Source organism: Symphalangus syndactylus, chromosome 14 (assembly GCF_028878055.3).
Source record: "Symphalangus syndactylus isolate Jambi chromosome 14, NHGRI_mSymSyn1-v2.1_pri, whole genome shotgun sequence".
Classification (NCBI taxonomy): domain Eukaryota; kingdom Metazoa; phylum Chordata; class Mammalia; order Primates; family Hylobatidae; genus Symphalangus; species Symphalangus syndactylus.
In genome coordinates this window covers 45,015,008-45,040,433 of record NC_072436.2, presented here as the reverse complement: position 1 = coordinate 45,040,433, position 25,426 = coordinate 45,015,008, and the positions used below count along the sequence as shown (strand labels likewise).

The 25,426-nt window shown below is 43.1% G+C and overlaps 1 protein-coding gene across 7 annotated transcripts in view; it reads right to left on the bottom strand.

The window, feature by feature from the left end:
- ST6GAL2 (ST6 beta-galactoside alpha-2,6-sialyltransferase 2) overlaps positions 1 to 25,426 on the bottom strand; it is a 92,225-nt gene that overhangs the window by 47,016 nt on the left and 19,783 nt on the right. For 6 of the 7 annotated variants that reach the window (XM_063616666.1, XM_055241956.2, XM_063616667.1 and 3 more), the window contains exon 2: positions 1,153 to 2,152. In XM_063616666.1, coding sequence (XP_063472736.1) covers positions 1,153 to 2,095 — 943 coding nt within the window. In that variant the 5' untranslated portion in view covers positions 2,096 to 2,152. Of the gene's footprint in view, positions 1 to 1,152; positions 2,153 to 2,379; positions 2,471 to 25,426 lie in introns of those variants that run through there. The other variant, XM_055241958.2, reaches the window with a different exon arrangement.

Genomic DNA, 25,426 nt, shown 5'->3' with positions numbered 1-25,426 from the left:
GCTACTGTTGTGTGCCATCTTGGCTAGGCCACAGTCCCCAGTTGGTTGGTCAAACACTAGTCTAGATGTTGTTGGGAAGGTGTTTTTAAGATGTGATTAACAGTTAAATCACTAGACTTTGAGAAAAGCAGACGACTCTCACAATGCAGGTGCACTTCCTCAAGCCAGGTGAATGCCTTAAGAACAAAGACTGAAGTTTCCTAAACAAGAAACAATTCTGCCTCAAGACAGCAACGCAGAAACTCTGCCTGAGTTTCCCACCTGCTTGCCTGCACTACCTATTTCAGACTTGCCAGCCTTCACGATCATGAGAGTCAAGTCCTTAAAATAAATCTGTCTCTGTATAGACACATATCCTCCTGGTGTGAGTCTCTGGAGAACCCTGACTGATACAGGAGCTGGGAAATAGATGTGCTCCAGGGCTCTTGACAGGGATGTGAAGAGAGAGCCTGGCAGGGAGGGAGGAAGCCCAGGTGTTGCATGTTATTTACCATCTTGGAGAAGGTCCCTGGTAGGTGCACTGGCAGTGCCCCAAAGGTTGGATTTGCGCCAACAGTTGGGAGGCCAGAACTTATTTTCCCATGGGAAAGATGTTCCCAACAGCAGCTGGGCTCTTCTCGGAGCCCACAGTAACCAACATTATCTTCATGCACCCTGCTCTTTGGAGCTGACGCCCTGATTGGGCAGCTCCTGCTTTATTGCTTCCTCCTCTTGTTCCCTTCCCTTATTCCTACTGCAGGATGAGTTCACCAGGCTTTCAGGAGCCACAGCCTGGGGGCATATCCATGCAGACTGCGGTTTCTATGGGACACGAAGTCTGAACAGTGAGAAGGACGCCGGGGACAAAGGGCGGCGCTTTCCTTCCACTGCCTACTGGCATCAGCTATGAGGAGGACCCTTCCTGCTCCCTAGCATTCCCCAAATCCCTGCTCTAAAAGTCTCCCGAAAAGTACTTCTGTTGTGACCCTAGACAGACTTATTCTGTGCCAGCAATGGGAAAGCACCTGAAGAATCTCCAGCTAATATTAAGAACACCTGGTACGGAGACCCCAGCTTGCCCCGTCAGAGATCCAGAGGCGCGCAGAAAAGAACCGGCCCCCAGGGACACACTGGCTCAAGACAGGGCGACTTGGTCCCCCCGCTGAGACCTACCTATTTCCTCGCCCAAGGAAGAGTTGAGGATTGCGCCTGAAGACATGACGACAGCGCAGCTGCGCAGGCCGCGCGGGTGCAGCTGGCTCAGGGGCACGGCGGGCACCAGGCGCCGCCAGCCCAGCGCAGAGAAGGGCGCCTCGGTGCCGTCCAGCGTCCGCACGCGCGCGCGGCTCCGCAGCTGGCACAGCAGCTGTGCCCTGCTCAGCCCGGCCTCCCGCTTCCCGCGGAAGCGCACCCCATGCTTGTTGGCGGTCAGGTAATCCTTCATCGCCTTCTGCAGGCGCGGGTTCAGCATTTTGGAGGAGACGTTCCCCTTCCAGAGCCGGTACAGGAAGGCCCTAGACATGGAGGAGTACACCCTGTCGCCATCGTCGCCCTCCTCCAACACGTGGCTCCTTCTCTGCCTCCGGTGCCTCTTCTTCACCCGACTCCTCTGGACCTGTGCAGCCGGAAAAGCCCCCTCCCGCGGGCCTGGCTCTCTGGAGGAAGGGAATCCCAATGTCCCCTGAGTGTGGCTGTGCCACCCTGGCTGACCAGCAGCAAAAAAGTAGTCGTCATCCTCCGGGTAGAAAGCACTTTGAGATTTTCTTCCCACCTGGGATGAAAAAAACTCTTTATGTTCAAACCCATCTTGGGACTGGGCCCATTTCTGCGGGTCTCCAGGCCCCGCGTGAAAGGAACCGGCTAGGTGGGCGCGGGGCAGCGCCTGGCGTGCGTCCGGGCCTCCAGGCAGGGAGGGCTCATGCGCGGCGCCCATGATGGCCCGCTGCTTCCCCTGCACCGGCAGGAGCCTCCTGGTCTCCAGGAAGGAGAGGGAGCTGGGCACAGGCTCAGCGGGGTTGCTGTCGGTGAAGTAGATGAAAATCAGCAAAAAGAGGAGCCCCCAAGCGAATATTCCGAAAAGCATTCGTTGTCTCCATTGCTTCAAGTGTGGTTTCATGGCAGGTCTCTGCGGTCAGCACCTTGTGTCTTAAAGCAGATGGGTGGCAGAATGAACCTGAAAAACAGCCAGACGTCACAGTTAGCCAACATGGGGCATCTGCTCAGATGCTGCTGGGGACATTCTATCTTGAGCAGTGCTTCTGTAGGTGGTGGGGTGGGGTTGTAGAAGGGGCACTAGAAACCAGAATCATCCAGGAGTTTTAGCTAAATCCAGGTGTCCTATCTGTCCCCCTTCCCCCCGCCCCCACCTCCCACCAACCTCTGCAAAACAAGGTATCTCACCATCTCAGGTGAGTCTTTGGAGAGAGGCGATGGATGAGTGCATATTTGCAAAATCCTTCCCATGTGACTCAGGGACACGATTGCCTTCCCACTTTAATTGACAGTAGTGCCCCTGCCCACAAGTTCCCCCTACTTCTGAGATTATAAAATTCCAATTTGATAAAGCAAAGCCAGAGAGGTAAGCATGGTTTGCTCTCTTTTGTCTGCTTATCAGACCACCAAAAGCTCAGAGCTCATAGATTTTACAGCAGCGCTGCTGTGCACTTCTAAGGAGTGACAACCATATTTGATTCTTCCTGTTCTCCCCAGTCTGGAAGGCTGCCTAGAACATACCAGAAGTCCGCCGATGGCACTGAATAAAGCAATGCTTCAGTGACTGTGTCTTGGCTGAATGTTATTTCAGGGTGCCTGTTGTCTTCAACAATGCCACCAAGACTACCCTCCTACTTCACCCTTACCGTGAACTTTTGGTGAGATAAGAGGGAAGTACATTAAAACTTTAAATAGGAGAAGAGATGAGGAGAGAGCTTGCTGATTGTAGATGAGACTCAGAGAAAGGGTAACAAAAGGGGCAGAGATGAAAAGTAAGATACAATGAAAGAGAATGAACCTCTCCTCTGTACAGCGTTGCAACTAATATGTGTTGCTATGTGGGTAGCACAGCACTTGGTACCAAAGGAAACAATAAAACATTAATAAGAAATGCTCCTAACTTCAGGAACTTAAGCAAAGTCCTGGAAAGGGAAAATAACCTAAGGTATGTTTGTGGAATAATAACTAAGCTTGCTGGAACTTCAAGCTGAGCACCAAGCCAAGCACAGGCAGATATTCAATAAATATTGGCTGGGTAAATGATGTGAGCTTGCATTTGTGTGTGTGTTTTGCAAAGGGCCCTGTGTGTCTGTGGCTATGATGGGTGTTTTGGTGGGGGTGCTGGAAGAAGCAGCAAGACCATTTGGGGAAAACATAATTGGAAAGCTATCCTCTTCCAGCTGTGGAGGGTCTGGAGTGCCTACCTGGATGTCTGGGGCACGTGCCGTATAAGAAATAGGGAGAGAGTGAAGTTCTGAGAGCAAAGGAGTTATGCATTGGTTCCATGGGCTTTCAGGAGATTCCTTGGTGGCACGTAAGGCAGAGAAGAGTGCAGGGAGGCAACACAGACTGCAAGGAAGTCGTTAGCAGAAATGAGATACTCAGAAAGTAGGGTGATTCTGAGGGTAGGGTCTGTCAGGGGAAATGTGTGACCCCCACGCTCCTTCCCCAGTACAGGCTGACCAATGCCAAAACACAAAGGCATGTAGGGCATGGCCCAGTTGTGTTTTCACTCAAAAGGATAAGAACTGAAATCAAAATGAATGTTCCTACCTCAATGTGGTCACCTTGGGAAGTCATACAATGTCGCTGGTGGGAAAGGACGTGCTAAACTAAGAAAACTACATTCTTTTTGTGGCTCTATGGCAGGTTAAAGGTGGACACAGATTCTTTGACCCTCTACCCAGAGAGAGGCAGGTTCTGTGTTTCCCCCTATTAAATAAGGACAGGCTCAAGGACTGCTTGGACTAGTAGAATATGGCGGTGGTGATACTATGCCAGTTAACAGGCCCAGGTCTCGCATTTTCCACTTTCTGCCTCTAAGGACATTCACCCTGGGGGAAGCCAGACACCAGTGAAGACATGTCCCTAAGCTTAGCCCAGCATGCATTGAGGAAGCTCAAGCTAGGAAAGTCCACATGGAATGAGAGATACCTAGCCAGCCCCAACCTGTTCCAATCGTCCCAGCCATCCCAGCCCAGGCACCAAATGTGAAGCGCAAAGAAGTCATTCTGGATGTCCAGTCTGTTGCACTTTCCGATGACTCCATCTCTAGCCAACTTCTGACTGCAACCCCATGGAAGACCAGATAGGAGAGCCGGTCTAGCCCAGTCAGTCAACGGTGAGTGAGAATGATAGACTGTTGTTCTAAACCACGAAGTTATTTTTTATTTGTTTGGTTTGAGATATGTATAGATGTGTATAAATACATTTATATACCTATATATGTATTTGTTTTAAATTTTGGATTCAGGAGTACCTGTGCAGGTTTGTTACAAGGGCATATTGCATGATGCTGAGTAAACTCCTACATTTTAAGGTGATTTGTTACATCAGAAGATCATTGGAACAGGTTCTAATGGAAATGTTAAATAAGTTCCCAAAATCATCAGTAACATATACAACTATCTTGTACTCATAATCATTAAAAAGAAAAATTAAGCAAAGAGAAGTCCCAAAAATGCTTCCAACAATTGCAACATTTTCAGATAAGACTCTAGCATCCCAGAGGGATTCTACAAAATGCAACATTCGCTTACATGTATAAATTGTGGCTTTTAAACAGTGTTTGCTTTATTTTGTATTCACATGAGAGCAAGGCTATAGATTTTATATACAGTAATACATCAAACCTACATAGACAGAATATACTTTACCCAAGCCAGAACCACGGATGCCAAGAAGCAAATGTAGAAGAATACCCGCAGTTAGCTTACTATATATACAGGTCTGTGGTTAGCACTTGTTCTGGATTATTTTATTTGGTCTTTCCAGCATCGAATTAGATAGGAAATACTGTCATATCCATTTTCTAGATGAGGGAACTGAGTCCCAGAGCAATTAAGTAACTTGCCCAAGACCACAGAGCTAGCAAGCAGCAGATATTACATGCAAATCCATCTGCTTCATCCTATGGCTCACACCTTTCACAGTAAGTTCTGATTCCATCTGGTCATACCAACCAAGGCTATATTTTCTAAATTTACAGTCCCCAAACTATCTGTGGTGAAGGGTAATTTTTCCCCCAAATTGTCACTGTGTGATATTTTAATATTTCCATTTCTGAATGTCTTGGCATTGTCCAATTGCTATAAAAGTTTCTGAATGCCTGCTCTCAAGTTCTGTAAACATCTTACCAAGAACTGGTAATGAACAGTTGTGGATGTGCATTAGTCTGGGCCCACACTTTGAGTAGCACCTTCCACATGATCTGTCTAACCTGTCCACCCAGGGACAGTGCTTTGAGCTGTAGTGACCAATATAAAGGTCTAGAAGCTGTTTCTAATACTTCAAGACTTCTATAAGAATTGCAAAATTATCCTTAATAACAGTTATTCTGTTGCATCCCACTGGGTGCACTGCAGCATAATTCTGACACTTGCTACTGGGAGTTAGTGCAGACCCCATGTGTTAAGGGCTCAGGCCTCCAGGAGACTGCCCTCGTTTCACATGCCAGCTGTGTGGATTTGCATGTAACATCTGCTGCTTGTTAGCTCTGTGGTTCTGGGCAAGTTACTCACAAGTTACTCAAAGCCACTCACTGTTCAACTACCAATCCCCAGACTCTAGGACACTCTTCAGGTTCAATAATTTGCTAACATTTAACAGAAGTCAGGAAAGTACTATATTTATGGCTATGGTTTTATTGTAAAGGATGCACACAGGGTGAGATCTGGGGGAAATGCACTTCCACGCTCTTTCCCTGTGGAATCTGAGTGTATCACCCTCTCAGCACATCAGTGTGTTTATGAACCAGAAGCTCCAGTGAACCCCAAAATCTACAGTTGTTATTAGGGTTCCCATTAGATAGGCATGATTGATTAAATCACTGGCCATGTGAGTGAACTTAATCTCCAGTGCCACTCCTCTCCCTGGATGTTGGGCAGCCCAAAGTTCAAAAAGTTCAAACCCTGCGATTTCTTTTTCTTTTTCTTTTTCTTTTCTTTTTTTATTTTTGAGACAAGAGTCTTGCCCTGTCGCCCAGGCTGGAGTGTGCAGTGGCACGATCGTGTCTCATGGCAACCTCCGCCAACCGAGTTCAAGTGATTCTCCTGCCTCAGCCTCCTGAAACCCTGCAATTTCATCTGGTTGGTCTTTCTGGTGATCAGAGCCCAAGCTGAAGCTATCTGGGGGCACAAAGTGAGTTCCCTCATTAGCAAAATGAAACAGTCCTATCGCTAAGGAAATTCCAAAGGTTTTAGAAGTTCCATGCTGGGAATACCAAGGCTGCAGCAGCTGATTTAAAAGACAGTCTTTTTGTTTCTGACTGGTAGTTACCATTTCCTGGTTTCCCTGCACTGAGCAACAGCTCTGGTGGGCAACTAAAAAATGAGAAATGCAGGTTTCTGATTTCAGCATTTGCTCCAGAAAATATTTTTTAAAAACAGAGGCAAAGACGAGATGTGTGCACAGTGGTGGGAAGTGAAACAACAAAAACAAAGCTTTGACCTGTTGGGAGGAGCTCAAAATCTCTGGCCTAGAGAGCTTGGGGCTGAGAGCCAGTGCCCCCCACACCAGATAATCTAATATGACCTTGGTTTGACGAGTCAAGAAGCTGCAGGAACTTGATCTGAGAAAGTGAACTTGAGACATTTCATGGCAGGATTCAAATTATCAGATGTAAAATTAAATAATTCAAATTTAAAATAATTCAAACTTAAAGCTATTGGAACTCAAAATTATCTTGAGCCTTGGGAGGAATGTGGCTATGCAGCCTGCATCAGACAGCTGCAACTTCTGCCTTTTTGTTCCCGTAAATAATTAGAAAGACCAAGCAGTGCCAGAGATAAGACCCTCTCAGATCATTGCACCTCCTCATGGAATAATAAAGTATTCTTGCTTAAAATGGAACAATCTGTAACCAATCAAACAGCTGTGGCATATATACCTGGTCTTGTACGGAAAATGCTGTGATTCTGCTGGAACTTCTCTGACTCTGCCTATATAATTGAAACTTTAACTTCTCCGTTTTGGAAACACTGAACCCATTAATCTGCAGTTGGTGCTTTCCCAGGTGGCCAGCCTCAAGCTTTGCGCTCAAATAAACTCTGTACTTAATCATATTTCCTGAACCTCATTATTTAAGGCTGACACAAATGTAAACTGAAAATAAATTCCTAAGCCCCTCAACTGACCCAACAGACCTCCTCGTGGCCAGATGGACCCCAGAGAAACCTGAAAAACTGAATTTCCAGTCATGACTGGAAGGGAGGTCAGACAGGCCTCCATATACTCCCTCTCCCTTTGATATTTGGACACAACTGACCAGGATTAATATTAAAATAGACATCATAAGCTGACCAAACTCTTTGTGGCGATAAGATATCAAATTCCAACCTGACTGTGGTATAGCATCACGTGAAAGTTAGAAGACCTTGAAGGAAATCAAAATATTTTACCCCAAAATATATTTCTTTGACATATTTTGAAATGGCCATGCAAAGCTGTCTTTTGTGGGGGAAATTTGCATTGGTAGAGAATCTCCATTAATGCAGCCTATCTTTCCGCTTCTAGGCCTTTCCTGGACCTAAGAGAGATTAAACATTAGTGTAATACCTTTAAGGTCCCAAAAGAGACATGTACCACCTATCCTCTCTGAAGGACACTACCTATGAGGCGTCATCTCTATAACAAGAACCTTGGCTTCCACAACCCCTCTTAACTCAAGCATTTATTTCTATTGACTTCAAGCCTTGAGACCAAGCTTAACTCTTTCAACCAACTGCCAATCAGAAAATCTTTGAATGTACCTATGACTTATAAACCCGCATTTCAAAATATCCCACCACTTTATGCTGAACCAATGCACACCTTTCATGTATTGATTAATGATTTTATCTACAATTCCTGTCTTCCTAAAGTGTGTAAAACCAACCTGTGACCCAACTGCCTCAGGCACACGTTCTCAGGACTTCCTAAGACTGTTCCCTGGGCCATGGTCACTCACATTGGCTCAGGTTTAAATATTTTACAGGGCTTTTGTGTTTTTCTCTGCATCAACACAGACACAGCCTCCATGATAAGAAAACGCCTAGTTTCTACCCAGAAGAAACTACCCTTGTTTGTCATGGGGAGATGACATACGGGAAAGGAAGGGAGAAGAATGAGAGGATGTCAGAGGACACAAATAAGGAGAAGAAGCACATGGCAGGATAGAGGGGGCTGCGTCGGTGCCAGGACCCTGTGGCAGAGTTTGCTCTCTCTGCCTGCTGTGCTGGGAAGTAGAAAGAGGCAGGATTTGTGAAGCTCTCTGAGCATTTTTAAAGGAGTATTACAATGCAAAAAATGAAGACTCTTCATTAGGTGGAGCTTAAGTGGCTCCTAATGCACAGGAATAATAGGAAGGAGTGGATTTGCTGCACTGCCTCAATTTGTGATTAGGTCTCAACTTTTAATAATCCAAAAGCCTCCACTGCAGCCTCTGGAGCCGCAAACCTTCTGCTGCCAATTAAGGGAACATTCTCCAAAATGATTAAGTCTCAAGGCAATGTCAAATCCTCTGCTAGCAAAATGCTACAGAAATCACGATCTGCATCATGGGTCTCAGTCATCAGCGTTATCTGTAACAAATCCAGGTTAGAGAGAGGCAAGGGACGTCATCAATGTTACAGCCCTGGATCACTGTTTTCCTTGAAATGACCACAAGCCTAATAGGAATGCTTGGCTAAGCAAGAGAAAACATATCTTTTCCTCTGATATAGTATATCTGAAATACTATAATTATACAGCTTAAAGAAAGTCGTCGGTAATACTCACTGCCATATCCCATCATTAGCTGGTGTGATATAAATGACGTCGGGGGATATAAGAGGCCCATCAGGCAAATCATCTGTCCCCAGGCACCAATGGGAAAGTGTTCCTTAATCACACCTTCACATGTGCTTTGTCTACGATGGTTTAAGTGACTGGGGCTGTCGAGTTCTTGCCAGTTTTCCCCTGGGAAGAGCACTGGCAAGATTATACTCATACTGGATTGGGTGTGACTTTCTTTTCCTTTCCACTGCAATTCTAATATTATTACCCGGCAATGCAAAGGTTTGAATTCCCAGTGGATGTTCTCTGCCTATTTGGACTACTTTTTTCCATTTCCATTCTTTCTCCCTGTTCTCTGCCCTTTCTGGCCAGGCCTCTAGGGAACTTCTATTTTTAGAGGCAAAATCAAAAGTGCCCCACTGCTGGAAATCACGGTGATTGTTCCACTTGCTTAGGAAGGTCAGTGCCCATATCTTAAATACTAATGCCCAAAAAACAAAGACACGAGTCACATTTCTTAGGGACAGTCAAACTAGCACAAAAGAGTGTTTAAATTCTCCTTCAAATTGTTCTGAGAGAAATCACATTTTCCAAAAGGCACAATTTATTACGAGTTGTCAGATGAAACTATGAAAGGTAAACACTGCCACAGAGGAACATTACAATGCAGCTTAAGGTTAATGCAGCTAACTTCTTATTTTGTTCAAGGGCAAAGAAAAGTTAATTCTAGGTCTTACCACTTTAATGATGTCCCTCTTAAGCCTTGTGGTTGACAAGTTTTATTGCCCATTTTCTTGACTGGACAGTGTTTTTCTTTTTTTTTGTTTTCACATTTTGATTGATGTGTCTGCTATTAATTGCCAGCTGGCCAGGTCTTCTGTGGGTCTGAGACACACTCACATCCTTTTTTGTGTGGAAGAGTTGTCTGGACTAATGTTAAGTCTAAGTATTTATTTTAATGTTGAAATAATAAAGAGGATTTAGCATGTGAGCTGTGGTGAGATACTCGTGTATCTTAATGGTCTTCAGGAGTCATTTTCTTTCGAGAATCATTTTTTCTAAAATTAGCTCTTGTCACACATCCAAGAAAACATCCAGTCTGCAGCAAAGAGGAAGACACCTCCCTCAGCTGGAATTCTTTTATCTCTTAACACCCTTATTGGCACTTTTTACAAATGGGCCCTTCTCTCTTCTTTCTTTGCTTTTGGTAAATGTGAGAAAGTCTCCAGACTGCTAAAGGCAGAACACCAAGGAGGCACTCCCTTATTCATTATCCCTCTAGTTTCTGCCCATTCTTAAGCTAATGTCCAGAAGAACAGAAAGAAAAAGGTCGGCCAGGTCAGCGGAGCCTGTGGTAGCGGGAGGACATCCCCCTCTCTAAGGAGTATAGTCCTGCGGGATTGCCAAGTCCTTGCCTCCTCAGAAGGGCAGACCCCTGCAGGCAGTGCCCCCTCCTTGTGATGGCGCTGTTTGACACCAGAATGCTTGGAGCAATCCCATCTGCTAGGAAGGGCACTGCTAGGGCTGGCCGACCCAGCAGTGCCCTTGGTTGAGGCATAAGTTTAAAACACTGGTGGCTGGGCTTCCGGTTAATGTAAAATTCAGATGTTTTAGTAACCCACAATGGGGATGCCTGTAAGGCTCCTGAAGGCGGGGACTACATCTTATTCATTCTTGTATTCCCACCAACCAATGTGGACTGGCCTCTGGAAGGTTCCCAATAAATATTCCTGAAATCAATGAATGTCTGAAATTAAGAAAATAAGTGGGGGAAATGTACTGTAATGGCATTGCCTGACCAGGGGCTGTTGGTTGGTTCAGGAGGGGAAGGGTTCCTCATCTACTGTGCTTCTCATCCTGGCAGAGGTGTCTGGGTGGCTCCAGGCAAAATCACGGTTAGGCTATTGTAGGGTTAGGTCTGAGTCATTAACAGCAGTCGTGGCAGGAGTCGGGGCTGGTGGGTGCACGAGCAGCAAAGTATCCCAGGCTGCCACTGGCCAAATGCCCGTGCTGTGCTGGGCACTGTATCTAGCACCTCACTCACATTGTCTCAATTCCTCATCTCAGTTTACTCTTGACAACAAATTCCTTAGTAAACGTTATTTGTCTCCTTAGGCCTATGAAAGCTCCAAGTGGTTCCCTTCTGGTTTACTGTCCCAAAGCCCCTGTCTTTTTTTCACTAGAATACGAAGCCAGAAAAAATTGCTGGGGTCAACTCAAGCACCAGCCTTAAAATTTTAATAAGATTTATTTTTCCTTTTGGCCACAAAGTACTATGTCTAATTTCACTCCAGCTCCCTACATTTAGCAGAACAAGTGATCCTCTGACATCCGTATCTTTGTTTGCTGGAGTAAATGATGTTCCCAGTTAGGCTTTACAATCCATACTTTCGCATGCCCTGCCTTCGTCAGAGATAGCTTAGTCTTCGGACACCTGCCAAGCGGATTTTGCCTAGGCAGAATGGGCTACCAATTTACTAACATTTCCAAAGAGACTACAGGTGTTAGGCCCATAGTTGCAGAGGTTTTCTACCTCAGTAGGAAGGCAAAACAGTTCTGCCTTTGCTGTTGCATGGTCCCAGGACTGCTGAATAAATGACAAGCAATATGGATTAAAGTAAGCCTGGAAGCCTTCAAAGAAGAGGAGGTCCAGAGCTGGACGTCGAAGGATGCATAGGTATGGAGGAGAATCAGTGATTTCAAGCCAGTGGAATGCCCAGGCTAGGTGTGCCAGGGATGAGAATGTGTATGCTGGACAGACTCATGGTGAGCTGGGGCTGGACAAGGGTGAGTTGCTCTTAGAAGATGATACCATTATCTTTCTGAGTCAGGTCATTCCAGCAGTACAGGGTTTTTCCTCAAGAGACAGGGCAGATGGGAACTAGTTTAAAAGGCAAAGACTCACATATGTGAGCCACTCTGGGCAGCTCCCAGTTGAGGAAGGGAGAGGTGGAAATGATTCCAGACATCTATCAGTGATTGTGCAGAGACACAACACAAGCTGCCTACTAGTTAGGGTCTGCTGGCTTCCAGAAACAGCATTCATCTGCTTTGGACTCAATGGCCTGTTTGTTTTACAATAATTAGCATTCAAATATTTATACTTCATACCAGAAATGTGCCAAGGCTCATGACTGGAGCTGTAAATTCGCTTCAGTCCTGATGGCTAATACTAAGAAGATGGAAGATGTATACCTGCCATTGAGACTTGAAAGGTTAGGTGAACTCCTAAAATGTGAAGTGGGCTTTGAGGTAAAAGCACAGGTGGCCAGCAGGTGGCTTTTACAAGGAGGCTTCTGTACCAGCAGAGGCCACATTTCTTTCAGTGGGTGTTACAGAGTGAGAAAGATAATGCCACCTATTCTGAGGAGTAAAGGCCATGCACGGTTGACCAGAAAGCCCTGTTGGCAGCTGCATAATTTTGGATAAGCCTTGATTTCGGATAAGCCTCATTTTCATCAAATGTGAGTGTCAGATCATCACTGCTTTATGAGATGAATGAATAAAGTAATGTGCTTAGCGCTGTGCTTGGCCCAAAAAGAGAGCACAATAAATATTTTCAGTCCAGGTTTTGAAATTCTGTAAAAGTGGAAAAGGTGGCATAACACACATGGATTTCGCTGTATATTAGTGTATTGTATTGTACGATATTACCGTATATTATACTAAATAATTTAATATCTATTACATACAGTAATTTAATTTATATGTTACATTATATGTATTATAATATACTGTATAGGCGCCATGTGTGTAAACTTGATGGTTTACCAGGAGGCACCTCTCTTTAACTGACCATAAACTGACATGCCCCGGTTTAGATAAACACGAGTGTCTGACTCAAGCTAATAAGCACAGAATGAGGCCTGCCTAAATAAAGACCTCTCTTTAGTGTCTCAGTCATAAAAAGTAACCCTGTCAGGGGCTGAATATCTGATAAATGTCTTCTAATGGGTTCACTGTGTTAATCAGCTTATTGTAATTTATGCTGCTATAATTCAGCAAATATTTATTAAGTCTATCATAAGGTGGCATATATAGCACATGATACCTTGCCCTTGGAGAAGTGACTTCATTCTTGGGAAGTATTTAAATTCTTGAGTAACAAGCATGAACGAAAAGGATACTGTAGATTCAAATTCCAGAATCTCTCTTCAGTCCAGACCAGTGAGGCCTCTCACAAGAACCCAAGGAAGAAAAGGTGCTTAGGGGCACCCATTCAGATGACTGCAAAGGCCCCACATGGCATTTGTTTCTCTCTTTGGAAATGGTGTTTTATGTGGTAAGAGCTACACTTAAAAAGATAAAGCAAAGCTAAATCTCTTAGCTCCATTTCTGTGGGTAAACTTCCTGTGTAACAGTTGAGAGAAAAATAGAGGCTGCAAAACAAACATACAGAACTGGGCCATTTATGTAAAATGTTTAAACACATAATATAAACCACCTAGTAGCTATCTCTGAGGAGGGAGGAAAGGGGTTTGGATGAGTGAGAGAGCGGATGCCTGCTTCATTACTAAAGAATTCCTTCCTTATAAAGAAAAAATTGGAAGTAAATATGGCAAAACATTAATATGTGTTACATCTAGGTACATAAACTCTTATTATATTAGTTTTTCTATTTTACCACATATTTAAAGTATTCAATAATTTTAAACAATAAAAATTTATAAACATAAAGTTGTAATAAAAGTTGTAAAAAGTTCTAAAATAAGATAAATCATTTATATTTACATCTCTATTTCCAAATCAATCCCCTTAGGTGACAATTCTTGCTGATCTGGTAACACAAAACATACATCTAACATTTTACACTGAACTCCAGATTTAGTTAAAGCTTTCTTCTGGTCTTGACATGACCAGTCAAGACAAGAATTACTGAATGCTATAATGGTTTATGAAGGCTTCACAGAGTGCTGAGCTTCTGGTGGAACAAGGATTACAATCGTGACTTCTACTATCCATGTAAACTTGGGCAGGTTTCTTTACCTCTTTGCACCTTGGCTGCATCTTCTGTAAAATGAAGAGCATCCCAACCTCACAGAGTTGTCATAGAATAACATATTTTAAAAGAGAAAATGCAAATAAAGTATAACTCCCATAAACAATAGGTATGTAAAAATCCCAGCTCTGCTGTATGCCTGCAGGCTGAGCTAAGCACTCACGTATTCCATCTTGGCTCCTAACTGTCTGGGATAATGGCATCTCTCCTCTTTCCATGTTGAGGGACAAACCAAGCGTAACAACCCTGGCTTCTCACTCCACCTTTTAATCCTTCCCACAGAAAAGGAGTCCCCAGTCCACTGAGAGACATGGATCATGGTGTGAGTCTCTATAGACCCAAACTGTCCCTCAAATGGGTTTGTTCAAGATCTAGACTTGAATGTGGAAGGGAAAAGGGAGGATTGGCTGCCCAAGTTGTTGCTCACCTCCAGGACAAAAGCTTCACCTGGCTTTTTCACTAATACCCTTGAGATTTTACCCTCCTCTGTTTGACATTCATGGCACCAACTATGGTGCTGAGCAGTTACCATTTCAGTTTCCCTCACATCCTATGACGGAGGAGCTATGATCAAGCCCATTTTATGCTTGTGAAAAATGAGTGACAGTGAGGTATTAATTACTTAAAAGCACTGCCTGTTACTGTGTGGTGAAGCTAGGACAGGATCTGGTATCTTTGAAGGCAGTCAAAATAAGGGCATTTGACAATGACATCTGTTCTCATCACCTCCCAGTGTTGTTGAAAATAACCAAGAAAAAATGCATTGGCAAGGACATTTTGAATTTAGATATTCTACCAATTTGTTCAGTTTTCATGACATGAGGAACAGTCAATATTTAGATTTAATAATATGCCACAGGAATCTGGGTCAATTTTTGGTTTCATAAAATAAGTGTAAATGAAAAGACGATCCTGGTATACACAAAAATCACCTTGGCAGATGCAGAGGTGCCAGTGAAAGTCATAGACAGGTAAGCATTTTCCTGGGCATGTGCAGATGGAAGCTGTTTGCTTTGCAAGGCTTTGTAAAGGCTGTGGTAGAGTAGTATCGACACTACTTAAGTTTTATTTTTGAGGATGGAATTTTAAGACCTTATTCAAAGAAAATGCCAAGGTGCTAACGACCTAACATCTTGCTTTTTATGATGGGATACATTATCCATAGAAGTGACTGGAAAAGCCAGCCATGAGGTGTTGATTTTAATAGAAGACTTGAGCTGAGAGAAACTCATTAATTTTTATATTAAAACACATATACGGCCGGGCACCGTGGCTCATGCCTGTAATCCCAGCACTTTGGGAGGCCAAGGTGGGAGGATCACCTAAGGTCAGGAGTTTGAGACCAGCCTGGTCAACATGCTGAAACCCTGTCTCTACTAGAAATACAAAAATTAGCTGGGTGTGGTGGCAGGTGCCTGTAATCCCAGCTACTCAGGAGGCTGAGGCAGGAGAATTGCTTAAATCCAGGAGGCTGAGGTTGCAGTGAGCTGAGATTGTGCCACTGCACTCCAGCCTGGGCAACACAGCAAGACCCCATCTCAAAAACAAAACAAAACAAAATCAAGAAAACCACACACATATACACACATGTTCTGGAGTCAAATATAAAATCAACTTGAATATTTAATACAAAATATGGCCCTTCAAAGAAATTTCTAACTGTAGGGTTTTTAGCTCTGCCCTCTGATCATCTTGAGCTGAGTGTTCTCTGTCCGTTGAATAGCCTCTTTGGGCAGGTGTGAGCAGCACGGTCTAAGGAGGTTTCTGGGGTGACACTCAAGAACAAGGCCTCGCTGCTGACAAGAATAACGTACACACAGGTCAGGTGTTTTCTCTCCAGTCTACTTGTCCAGTGTTCACTTTTCAATGCCAGTAAGAAAGATACTACTAGATTATGAGCAATTTCTGAATATCACAAAATAATTTCTGAGGTTTCTATCTCTGAGGACTAGCTTGCTGTCATATCTTCTTATCAATAAACTCCAGTCATGACCAGGCAGTCACTGTTCCCTTGTGAACAGCAGCATAAAAGCTTTTTTGTATATGTGAGCATGTGTACACATGAGCACAGAACTGATCATGCACTACACATTCACCTACTTTACTCATTTTACTTTTTTACTCACTTTACTCATGTTTTTTAATCACTTTACTCATTCTGCAGACATTGGAGCACCTGCTCTGTATTGAAGTCTAGGTAAAAATGCTGAGAAAATCAAAAAGAACTCCCGCACTCAGCTGACAGTAATGTGGCAAAGAGAGAAATTATACAAATTCTTCAGGATACTGTGTAGTTTTACTTGACTTTTTTCCATTCCCTTTTACCCTACAAACTTCCTCCATTCACAGTGATAAACACAAGACTCCCCAGCCCTAAAGGATAATTGAGGCAAAGGAATCAGAGGGGAGTTATGTCAATTCTTGGCTTTTAATTTCAAAAGCTGTATTTCAAGGAGTGAAGAAGGAAGGTCAAAAAATGGAAAGCATACTTGCTAAGCCAGTTTTCTTTTGGCCAAGGGAAGATAAAAATTATCTCCGGGCTGATGGAAAACAAGAGTGGGAGTTGAAGTAGATGAGCTAGATACCAACGAGTGTCTCCAAAGAGGATTCCCATATCCTGCCAACACCAAACCCTCTTGGGCTAGCACCAAGAGGAAGAGGACACTAGAGCCCTAGGTAAGTTTGAGGATTGAATGTAGAAGGGATTGTGATCCACTCTGCACCTCTGAATCTTAGATGTGAGGATCTTGCAGGAATTCCCCACCCCACTGGAAATGGAAGCACTGTGATGAATGTGTGAGCCAGAGTTGTCTGTGCTCAGAATGGCAAGGGAGGACAGCCAGATGGGCCCCAAAGAAGGAAAAATCTGCACAACTAAAGAAGGTGTGCAGGCATGGGGGTGGGGGCAGGCAGCAGACGGCAGCACATGTTGTAATGCTTCACAAAGCAGGAGACCAGGCTGGCTGCCAATGCTGCGACAGTACAACATATGTGCAAGTGGATGCTACTAAGGACTAGACAATCTTCCTGATGTCATGAGGCTGTCTATGCCCCCAGGAATTAGAGGGAGAATAAAGAACCTATGTTTACAATGTCAACTTTATTTAATCACCTGAAAGTGTTGGCTGAATTGACAGTAAAATTTCCCTGTTCTCAGTGGAATGGGGTCTCAAAATATAGCCTAAGCTGAACTTAGATAAAGTTGCATTTTTTGAATACTTTTGGAAGTGGATGGAAAATACACATCTGCTACCCACATGCACAGTTATAATTGTGCTGTGTTCTCTATATACTGATGTTCCCCATGTTGATATCTATACCCTTGGTTTCTCCCTTGGACTGCAGATCCACATAATCAATAAACTATGTGATATCACTGCTTAAATGTGTTCTGAGAATCTCAATCTTAATGTCCAAACAAATATTTGTTATTCTTTTTTCCTTCCTTAGTCTTCCCCATCCAGTAAATAGCATGGCCAGTCACTCAGTTGCCCAGGTCTAAAACTCTGATGTTTTTCTTGATTCCTTTTTCCACTTACAACCACATCCAATCCCAACCACCAGCAAACCCAGATAACCCTAACTCTAAAACACATCTAGACTCTGACAATGCGTTGCCTTCTCCACTGCCCCCATGTGGACCTAGTCACCTCTCACCTGAACTATGAAGAACTTTTGAACTGGTCTCCCTGTTTCTATCCTGTCTTTCTTCTGTAGATGCTCCATGCAGCAGTCGGAGTGACACTTTTCTAATGGAACTTTAATATGGCAATGCCTGTGCTCAACCCTCCATTATTCTTCCTTATACTTCAAATTAAAAAAAAAAAAAAAAGACACCCTTTGCCATGGCCTACAAGGCTGTGTTCCTGCTTGTCTCTCTGCTCTCTTCTCTTACCCATTGCTTCTTGCTCCCTCCTACCCGACCCCTTGCTGCCCCTGAGTCAGCTCACACAGCTCCTGGGCATTTGCTTGGGCCCTTCCCTCTGCCTGGGACAAGCCTGCTCTAGAACCCGGCTTGGCTTCCTCCTAGTTTTGTTGAAGTCTTAGCTCAAACGCCACCTATTCAGTAAGGGTTTCCCTACAGCACGTTTGCATCCCTTTCTCTCTACCTCTCTTGGTCATCTTTGGATTTTTGGTACTGATGCCACTGGATATGCTTATTTGTTTACTGCCTTTCTTCTCTAGTGAGCTCTAAGCTCCTGCAGGGAGATCTGTCTTTCTGGCTGACCATGCATCCTCAGAGCCTGGAACAGTGCCTGGCACATAGTAAGTACTCAGTCAATCCAGGAAGGAGATTGAGGAGGAAATGATTAAGGTGCTGTGGTGAGACAAAAGACTTAGGGCATAATTTCAATTGGGGAGCCTGGGAAGGTCTCTTGGAGGCAGAAAAATTTAAGCAGGGAACAAATGGCTAGTGAGGGGTTAGGTACTTGGGGATGGAGTGCATCTCACATGAAGGAAACAAGAGCCGCAAAGGGTAAGGCAGATGAGAGCTGTACACCATGTACTGCAACATGAGCAGGTACATGGCTGTATCACAGGTCTTCTTTATAAAGATCAAACCACTTGTTACTGACTCCATAAAGACTTTGTGATATGGAAAGAAGCTTCTATGAAATAGACTAACAACAACTTTTGAAATATAATTTTAATGTTTTTATCACGTCTAATTACATGAATAAGGTGCAATGGGCTTCAGCATCCCCATCCCAGATCAGTAAAGGCCTTCCCTCACAAACGGTTTTGGCTAAAACTCAACCATATACAATGGATATGGAAACTTAGAAGGATGTCTGAAAGTTTATTTTGTGTTGCATGGAACTAGAAAAAGAGAAAAGTGAAAACAGTAACATAGCTATACCCTCCCTGCTTTGATTGACTGCACGAAACTTTTGCTGGCTTCAGCAGTTTTATAGTCTAACACACTTAGGAGGCACCCATGCCAAATGCTGGAAACCTGAATCTGCTCTTGAAATGTCAGTGATAAAAATTAAAAGAAGATTAGAAGAGTGAGACCCTAATTGTGGCTAAATCATCAGACTATGAACATAAAACTAACCAGGATGACACAGGAAAATAGCACAGCAAAGGAGAAGAAAAACACCATCTAAAAACTGTGTGTCTCTGAGATGACACCAAGAATCACAAAGCCTGAGGAATTCTGCTTTAATATCCATATTAAACAAGTAATCTGTTTATCTTCTCATCTCAGCCCATCCCGGCCCTTTTTCCTTACTGCCCTAACCTCTCTCTGATCTATGGAAATCTCTTTCTCCCAATTTATAAATAAGTCATGGCATATAAACTGCCAACCTACCCCTTGATGAGAATACCCATTTTTATATATAATTGTGTGTGTGTGTGTGTGGATTAGACATTTATTATATATCCAGGCACTGTGCTAGATGGTGGGGATTAGAAAGACAATACAACATGTTCTTATCTTCCATGATCCTATAATTTAGTGGCAATAACTGGTGAAGTCTTCATTGTGCCTGTGTCAGCCAAGAATATTTCATTACTAAATAAAATAGATGTTCATTTATTCTTTCTTTCTTTTCTTTTTTTTTTTGAGACAGGGTCTTACTCTGTCACCCAGGCTGGAGTGCAGTGGCCGTGATCTCGGCTAACTTCAACCTCTGTCTCCCAGGTTCAAGCAATTCTCCCACCTCAGCCTCTCGAGTAGCTGGGACTCCAGGTGCCCGCCACCAAGCCTGGCTAATTTTTGTATTTTTTGATGGAGATGGGGTTTCACCATGTTGGCCAGGCTGGTCTTGAACTCCTGACCTCAAGTGATCTGCCTGCTCTTGGCCTCCCAAAGCGCTGGGATTACAGGCATGAGCCACGGCATCCAACCTCATTTATTCTTATTTCATACTCTTATGTAAATATACAAATGGAATTACAATAAGGGTATCTGCATCTAATTTCCACGCTGATTAAATGACAGTTCTGTATCACAAAAGAAAGCACTAATCAATCATTTATTCACTCAACAAACATCTCTTGAAGCCACACAGTCAGACATGAAATTATGAATGATCATTCCATATATGATATGCAGCTTAAATGAAATGCTAATGCTGCTGCACCAGAGTCGTGAAGCAGTACCAGTCTTTATGTTGCCTCTCACTCCAGTGTGCTTTTGCTTATTTTATTTCTGCTCTTGGCAAGATTTAAATAAAGGCTTTTTTTCTTTGCTCTACAAATGTTTGCAGCAGCTATATTACACTGACTTAACACAGCATTAACTACAGTACAAATACATACTCCCTAGATTGCTTTTCAAGAAAGGAAAATGTTTATGATCTCTATCAAACAAACACTGAATTCATCAGTCTGAAATTTATTTAAAGTGTCAGATGAATTTGACAAAAATCTATACCTAGAATTCATTTCTGAACAGTGTAGGCTTATTACTTTGATTTCAAAGAAAAAAAATACCCTAAAAATGTTCTGGCTGTCTCAGAATGTAAAGTTCAAGTTAAGCCATGTATGGCTACTATGGGTTTACACTGGATTATGTGAAGAAAAAAAAAAGCATTTCTGGCTTGGTTGCTTAACTCAGAGTAAAATTGCTTGTCCCAATTCTGCAATAAAACAAAGTATCAGTCTAAGTGAAAACAAGTGAGAAGCATGGGCTGAGAGGATTTTACTTTTATTACGCTGTACTTTATGACCCAGGCACCAACCTGAGGCAGGGCACAGAAAAAAACATTTCTAGACAGAGACAGGGCAAATCAGCCAAGAAAATGACTAAATGCTGGAGAAAACAAATCATTGAGCTATTTTAAATCTAATTAATTTGATAAAATACGTTTCTATTTTTCCCAACCTAAAAATAAATGAATACAATAATAGAATCGTGAGTGCACTGCCTACAACGTAAACGTCTTTTTTTTTTTTTTTCCTATTAGAAAAGCTAAAGAACATGGTACTCCTGGGGATATTTTTCTCCCTTGGAAGTTTGCCATCATGTGTGTTACAGCTGGGACAAGCCTTACGAGGACTCCAAATTTCTTTCTACAAATGAGGAGCCCGTGGTCTGGAGAAACGAGGTGAGTTACCTATGGTTACAAAGCTAGCTGGAGGCAGACACAGAATGAGAGGACGGGTTGCCTGGCTCACATTTGCTCTCTTGTTCTCGGTCATTAAGTGATGGAAAGGGACCGAAATACTTACAACCTACAGAAATCTATTCCACTCACGATATGCTCCTTGTCATCCAATGATACAGAACAGATTGGATCATGGATTTTTGCTTCTTGAGTGTTTTTGGAGTTCTGCAGCTAAACAGGATGCTGCAGAAACTGGGCATGAGGAACCTCAAGAACAAAACTACACACTGTGAAGTGTGTAGAATCATTCCAACGGGGTTCAAGATATTTTGGGGAGCACAGGTGACCCCCTTTCTAACGCACAATGTTTCTGAGGCTGGTTCCAGAGCAGACCACCATGAAGTGGCACCTGTAGAACGTGTAGGCAGTAGCCACTATGGGGCACTGTGCAACCAAGGAAATACACCTGCAAAACACTGAGAAATCTGGGTCCTCCGTTTGCTAAAGGTAGGACCTGGCACTACTTAATTAACCTCTCCCATCCCCAGTTCTCCCAACTGTAAAATAAGAAGAGTAATTAACTGCCCTGAACATCTCACAAGGTAATTGTGAGGATCAATAAAGACTGGGTATAAAAGATGATGTGGAGCTAGGAAGAGATATTATTATCATTACATGCGTGTTCTTTCCTCTTACTTGGGAAGACAGCACAGAAGCTACAAAACAGTATTATTTCTGGAAGTGTGGTGCCTGGTGCTGCCTCAGAACCTCTAAGGAGGTGTGCTTAAAATGCAACTTCCTGGGTTCTATCCCAGACTCACTGAAACGAAATCTGGGGGGGTGTGTGGCCCATGATCCTGTCATGTCAAAACTTTCCTTTGGATTGCATGCCCCTAAAAGGGCTGCACTAGAAGAGATCCAAGGGAGTAAAAGCCAGAGGAGGCTGGGAAGATGAGCAACTGCATTCCACAGAAACAATGTTCAACCCACTGGTTGGAATCTCCAAACGACCCACAGATGTCTGTCTGACCACAATCCTGTAAATCTTGTTACCTCTACCAAAACCAACCTCTCTCTCTGCAGCACTTCAAGCCCTGGAGACTACAGGCACTGCCAGACACACACCTGCAAGTCTGTGCAAGGGTTGTTTTCTTAAGCTTCCTGCCCTGATGGCCCTTGGTCTTCTCCCCTGTTCCTGCGACACTTCATAGGTAACTATTCCTCCCTGGGTAGAACCTTTACGTGACCAGTGATTGGCACATTTTACTTTCAGCGTGTGATGTACAAATACTTGAATGAAAGACAGAATATGGAATTCATTATACTCACAAAAATCTTACTATAGCATTTAACACTATTCTTTTTCAAAATGTATTCAAATTTTCCATTCGAGAAGGCAAAGATAATAAGCATTTGAGTAACAAATACCTGGATTCAAATATATTTCCAACATAAGTTTTTTTCATTTATTAGCTGTATCAACTTGGGCAGGTTATTAAACCTCAGATCAGTTTCTTCAACTGGAAGACAGATGTAATATCATACAACCTGGCCCGCCTTCAGGAAGATTTTAATTGGGCTCCATAGGAAAGGCAATTAATGTATTGCCAGGCACAGATGCTCAAAGAATCTTCATTCTCTTCTTGTCCTTTTTCCTTTTCACACTTTCTAATGGGTTCTCTAATAGTCTGCAAAAGCCACAGCTTGTAATGAATCTTCCAAAAGGAACTCCGACAGTAAATCTGATTTCTACTCAGTAGTTCGCTATTAAGTGTTTTACAATCATCTCTCAGGGAGGGGGAGTGGAGGAAGAACCCTGATTGTTAGTGTTTGCCCATTCTATGGTGTAAGCGCTTCCACTATAGCCAATTTCAAACTACCAATGGGATGTTACTGAACAGAACTGGGATGCGATGTGCAAGAGCTCATCATTGTATGAGTATTTCCACCACACAGATACAATAAAAGTAAATAACTTCGAGAGCGCAGATAATATGAAATAAATTGCAAAATGAAATAAAATAATCAGAAAGTGATGAGTGTGGAGTATTTGCCATCTTTGTTTTTAAACTGGCTCATAAAATTCCTGAAAAGGTACAAGCCAACTCCAGCACACTACTGTATCTTACTCCATCAAGAAAACTCTGCCCTTAGACAGGTATTAATTCCAGGCATTTCAGCCTACCTAGAGAGCTTTATGTATGCAGAACCCTTGAAACAGATGCAGAAAGCACATGCTTAGAGTTTCTACAGGGGCGAAACGTGGCTACAAAACAGCCTGTGTCTACGTGATACTGACATGCTGTACATGTGCATCAGTTCTGCTAGGGAAAAGCCTTGTCTGGGGAGAAAGAGAGCTGTACAGTGCTTAACACATGGAAACACCCGGTCAACAGGTAACAGTAATAGGTAGTAAGCAATAGTAAAATTTGTTACACCTCTTCTCTCCATCTCGTCCTTATTACGAACATTTATTTATGTGGCTTAACTTTTACCTTAGGTCCATCCTCATTGTAAGACACTAAGCCATGATGTAACAATTTTTAGGGCCCATGTCAGACATGTGTGACACACTCACTTTAGACACAAGGAAACGGAGGTACAGAGGAGGAAAGCAAGTTTCCCGCAGTTAAAGAGATGTGGGACTGGAATTCAGGCCTTATAGTTTTATAAAATGGATTAGTTCTCCAAAGCCTTTAGGCTACTATATTTTATTTGCTTATTCATTTGTACACTGTTTTCAAGAGATAATAAAATATATTTGTGACTTACAAAATTTTGTTTGCAGCCTGCTCAGTTCTAGAGGTGACATTTAATGACCCTGACTTGCATTTGCATTAGGTTGTCTTTACCACAACAGAGCCATCACATTTGAAAACTTGCTCAGCAGTAGAAGTGGCAGGAATTAACTTTATTATTAAAGGCTTATTAGGTACCAAGGATATTAGTACATAAATTATAAAGATGGCTTCATTTAAACAGAAGAACAACCTACGAGTTAGGTAATATTAGGGCCTCAATTTTATGATGAAGTAATGAAGGCTCCTTGAGGTTAAGAATCCATCAGAAGTCTCTAGGGCTGACTTGCTGGGCATGTGACCTGTGCAGTCACGTGGGACCCGACACCCCGAAGAGCCACACTTCTTTTAATACTCTCCTGCCACTGGCGTGAAGTTCTCAATAACTCTGTCTTTGACTTTGTGTGCCGTACCTGAAGTCAGATGGGAGAGAGTGGAACGATGAAGCAGACGTGGGTCATATGTGTGCCACATCCCGTCCACCGTTCCTTGCTGCCCACTTGGAGACAACATTCATGATGCCTCATGAGCACAGGACTCTGGTGAGGCCACAATGCTTGGGAATTCAGCAGGACTCAAAACGAGTGCAAGGTGAGTATGGCACCTCTAGGACAAGTGGAGGATCCCACAGCTCCCTGAGGCCATGCTTTCCGTTAGAACCAGAACTAGCTTCAACACAAAAATAAGGCCATTGTACTTTAAGAAACACAACCGACCAAGGCCCCTATCATGTCCTTTCTTATTTCCTTGTATTGGCCAAACACTTGTGCTCCAAATGGTGACACAGAAGGAAAGCCCTGCCTTACTCATCAGGAAGCTGAAGGTAGAACGTGTTGGTAAAACACGCATGTATCAAGAAGTGAAATAAAAACAACAGAGTTAGTTTTTGGCAGTGTTTCCTCTGCTCTGGTCAGAAAGAAATACATAGGCATGTAACAGCTATGAAATACAAATTGTGTAACTTCAGTGATTATGCAAACAAGTTAAATGCTTTTAAATTTGCATTTAAAACTGGCATTGCACAGGTTAACAATAAACAGACAAAAATCACACCAATAATTAAATTTTTAATTTTTCTTTACTTAGAACATTAAAAATACTGTGACAATTCAAGAGGCAAGGAAGAGAAGGGAAAAGAAGGCAGGGAAGCAGTGGGAAGGAAAGGGCAAAACATTTTGTTTTAGTATCTTGGAGGGCACTTCTTTCCTGTTTTTTGAATAAATGGCTCCACATTCTAATTTCGCACAGTGTCCCACAGCCAGACCTGGCTGTCACACAACTTGGAAGCATCAGTCAGTATCTGAATCCGAACTGACTCCAAAGCTCCTTTGCGTTGATCCCATTTTATTCAGCCTTTTATTTTAAGCAACAGGGCTATTCAGTTTCAGAAAATTTTTGTCACGATTCCACTGTTGGCAATCTGGACATGTGACAATTGTTTATCCCTCTTCCTTTTTCTTAATTTTTTCCCCATTCTCTGAATCATTTCAGTTGTGCTTTCTCCATTCATTGAACAAGTATTCACTCTGTGCCAGGGACATCTAACTCTGTTACTCGGGGATGCATCGGCAAAGCCTATGATTTTAGAGACAACAAAGGCCAAGTCATTTCTAAGAACCTCAGAAATC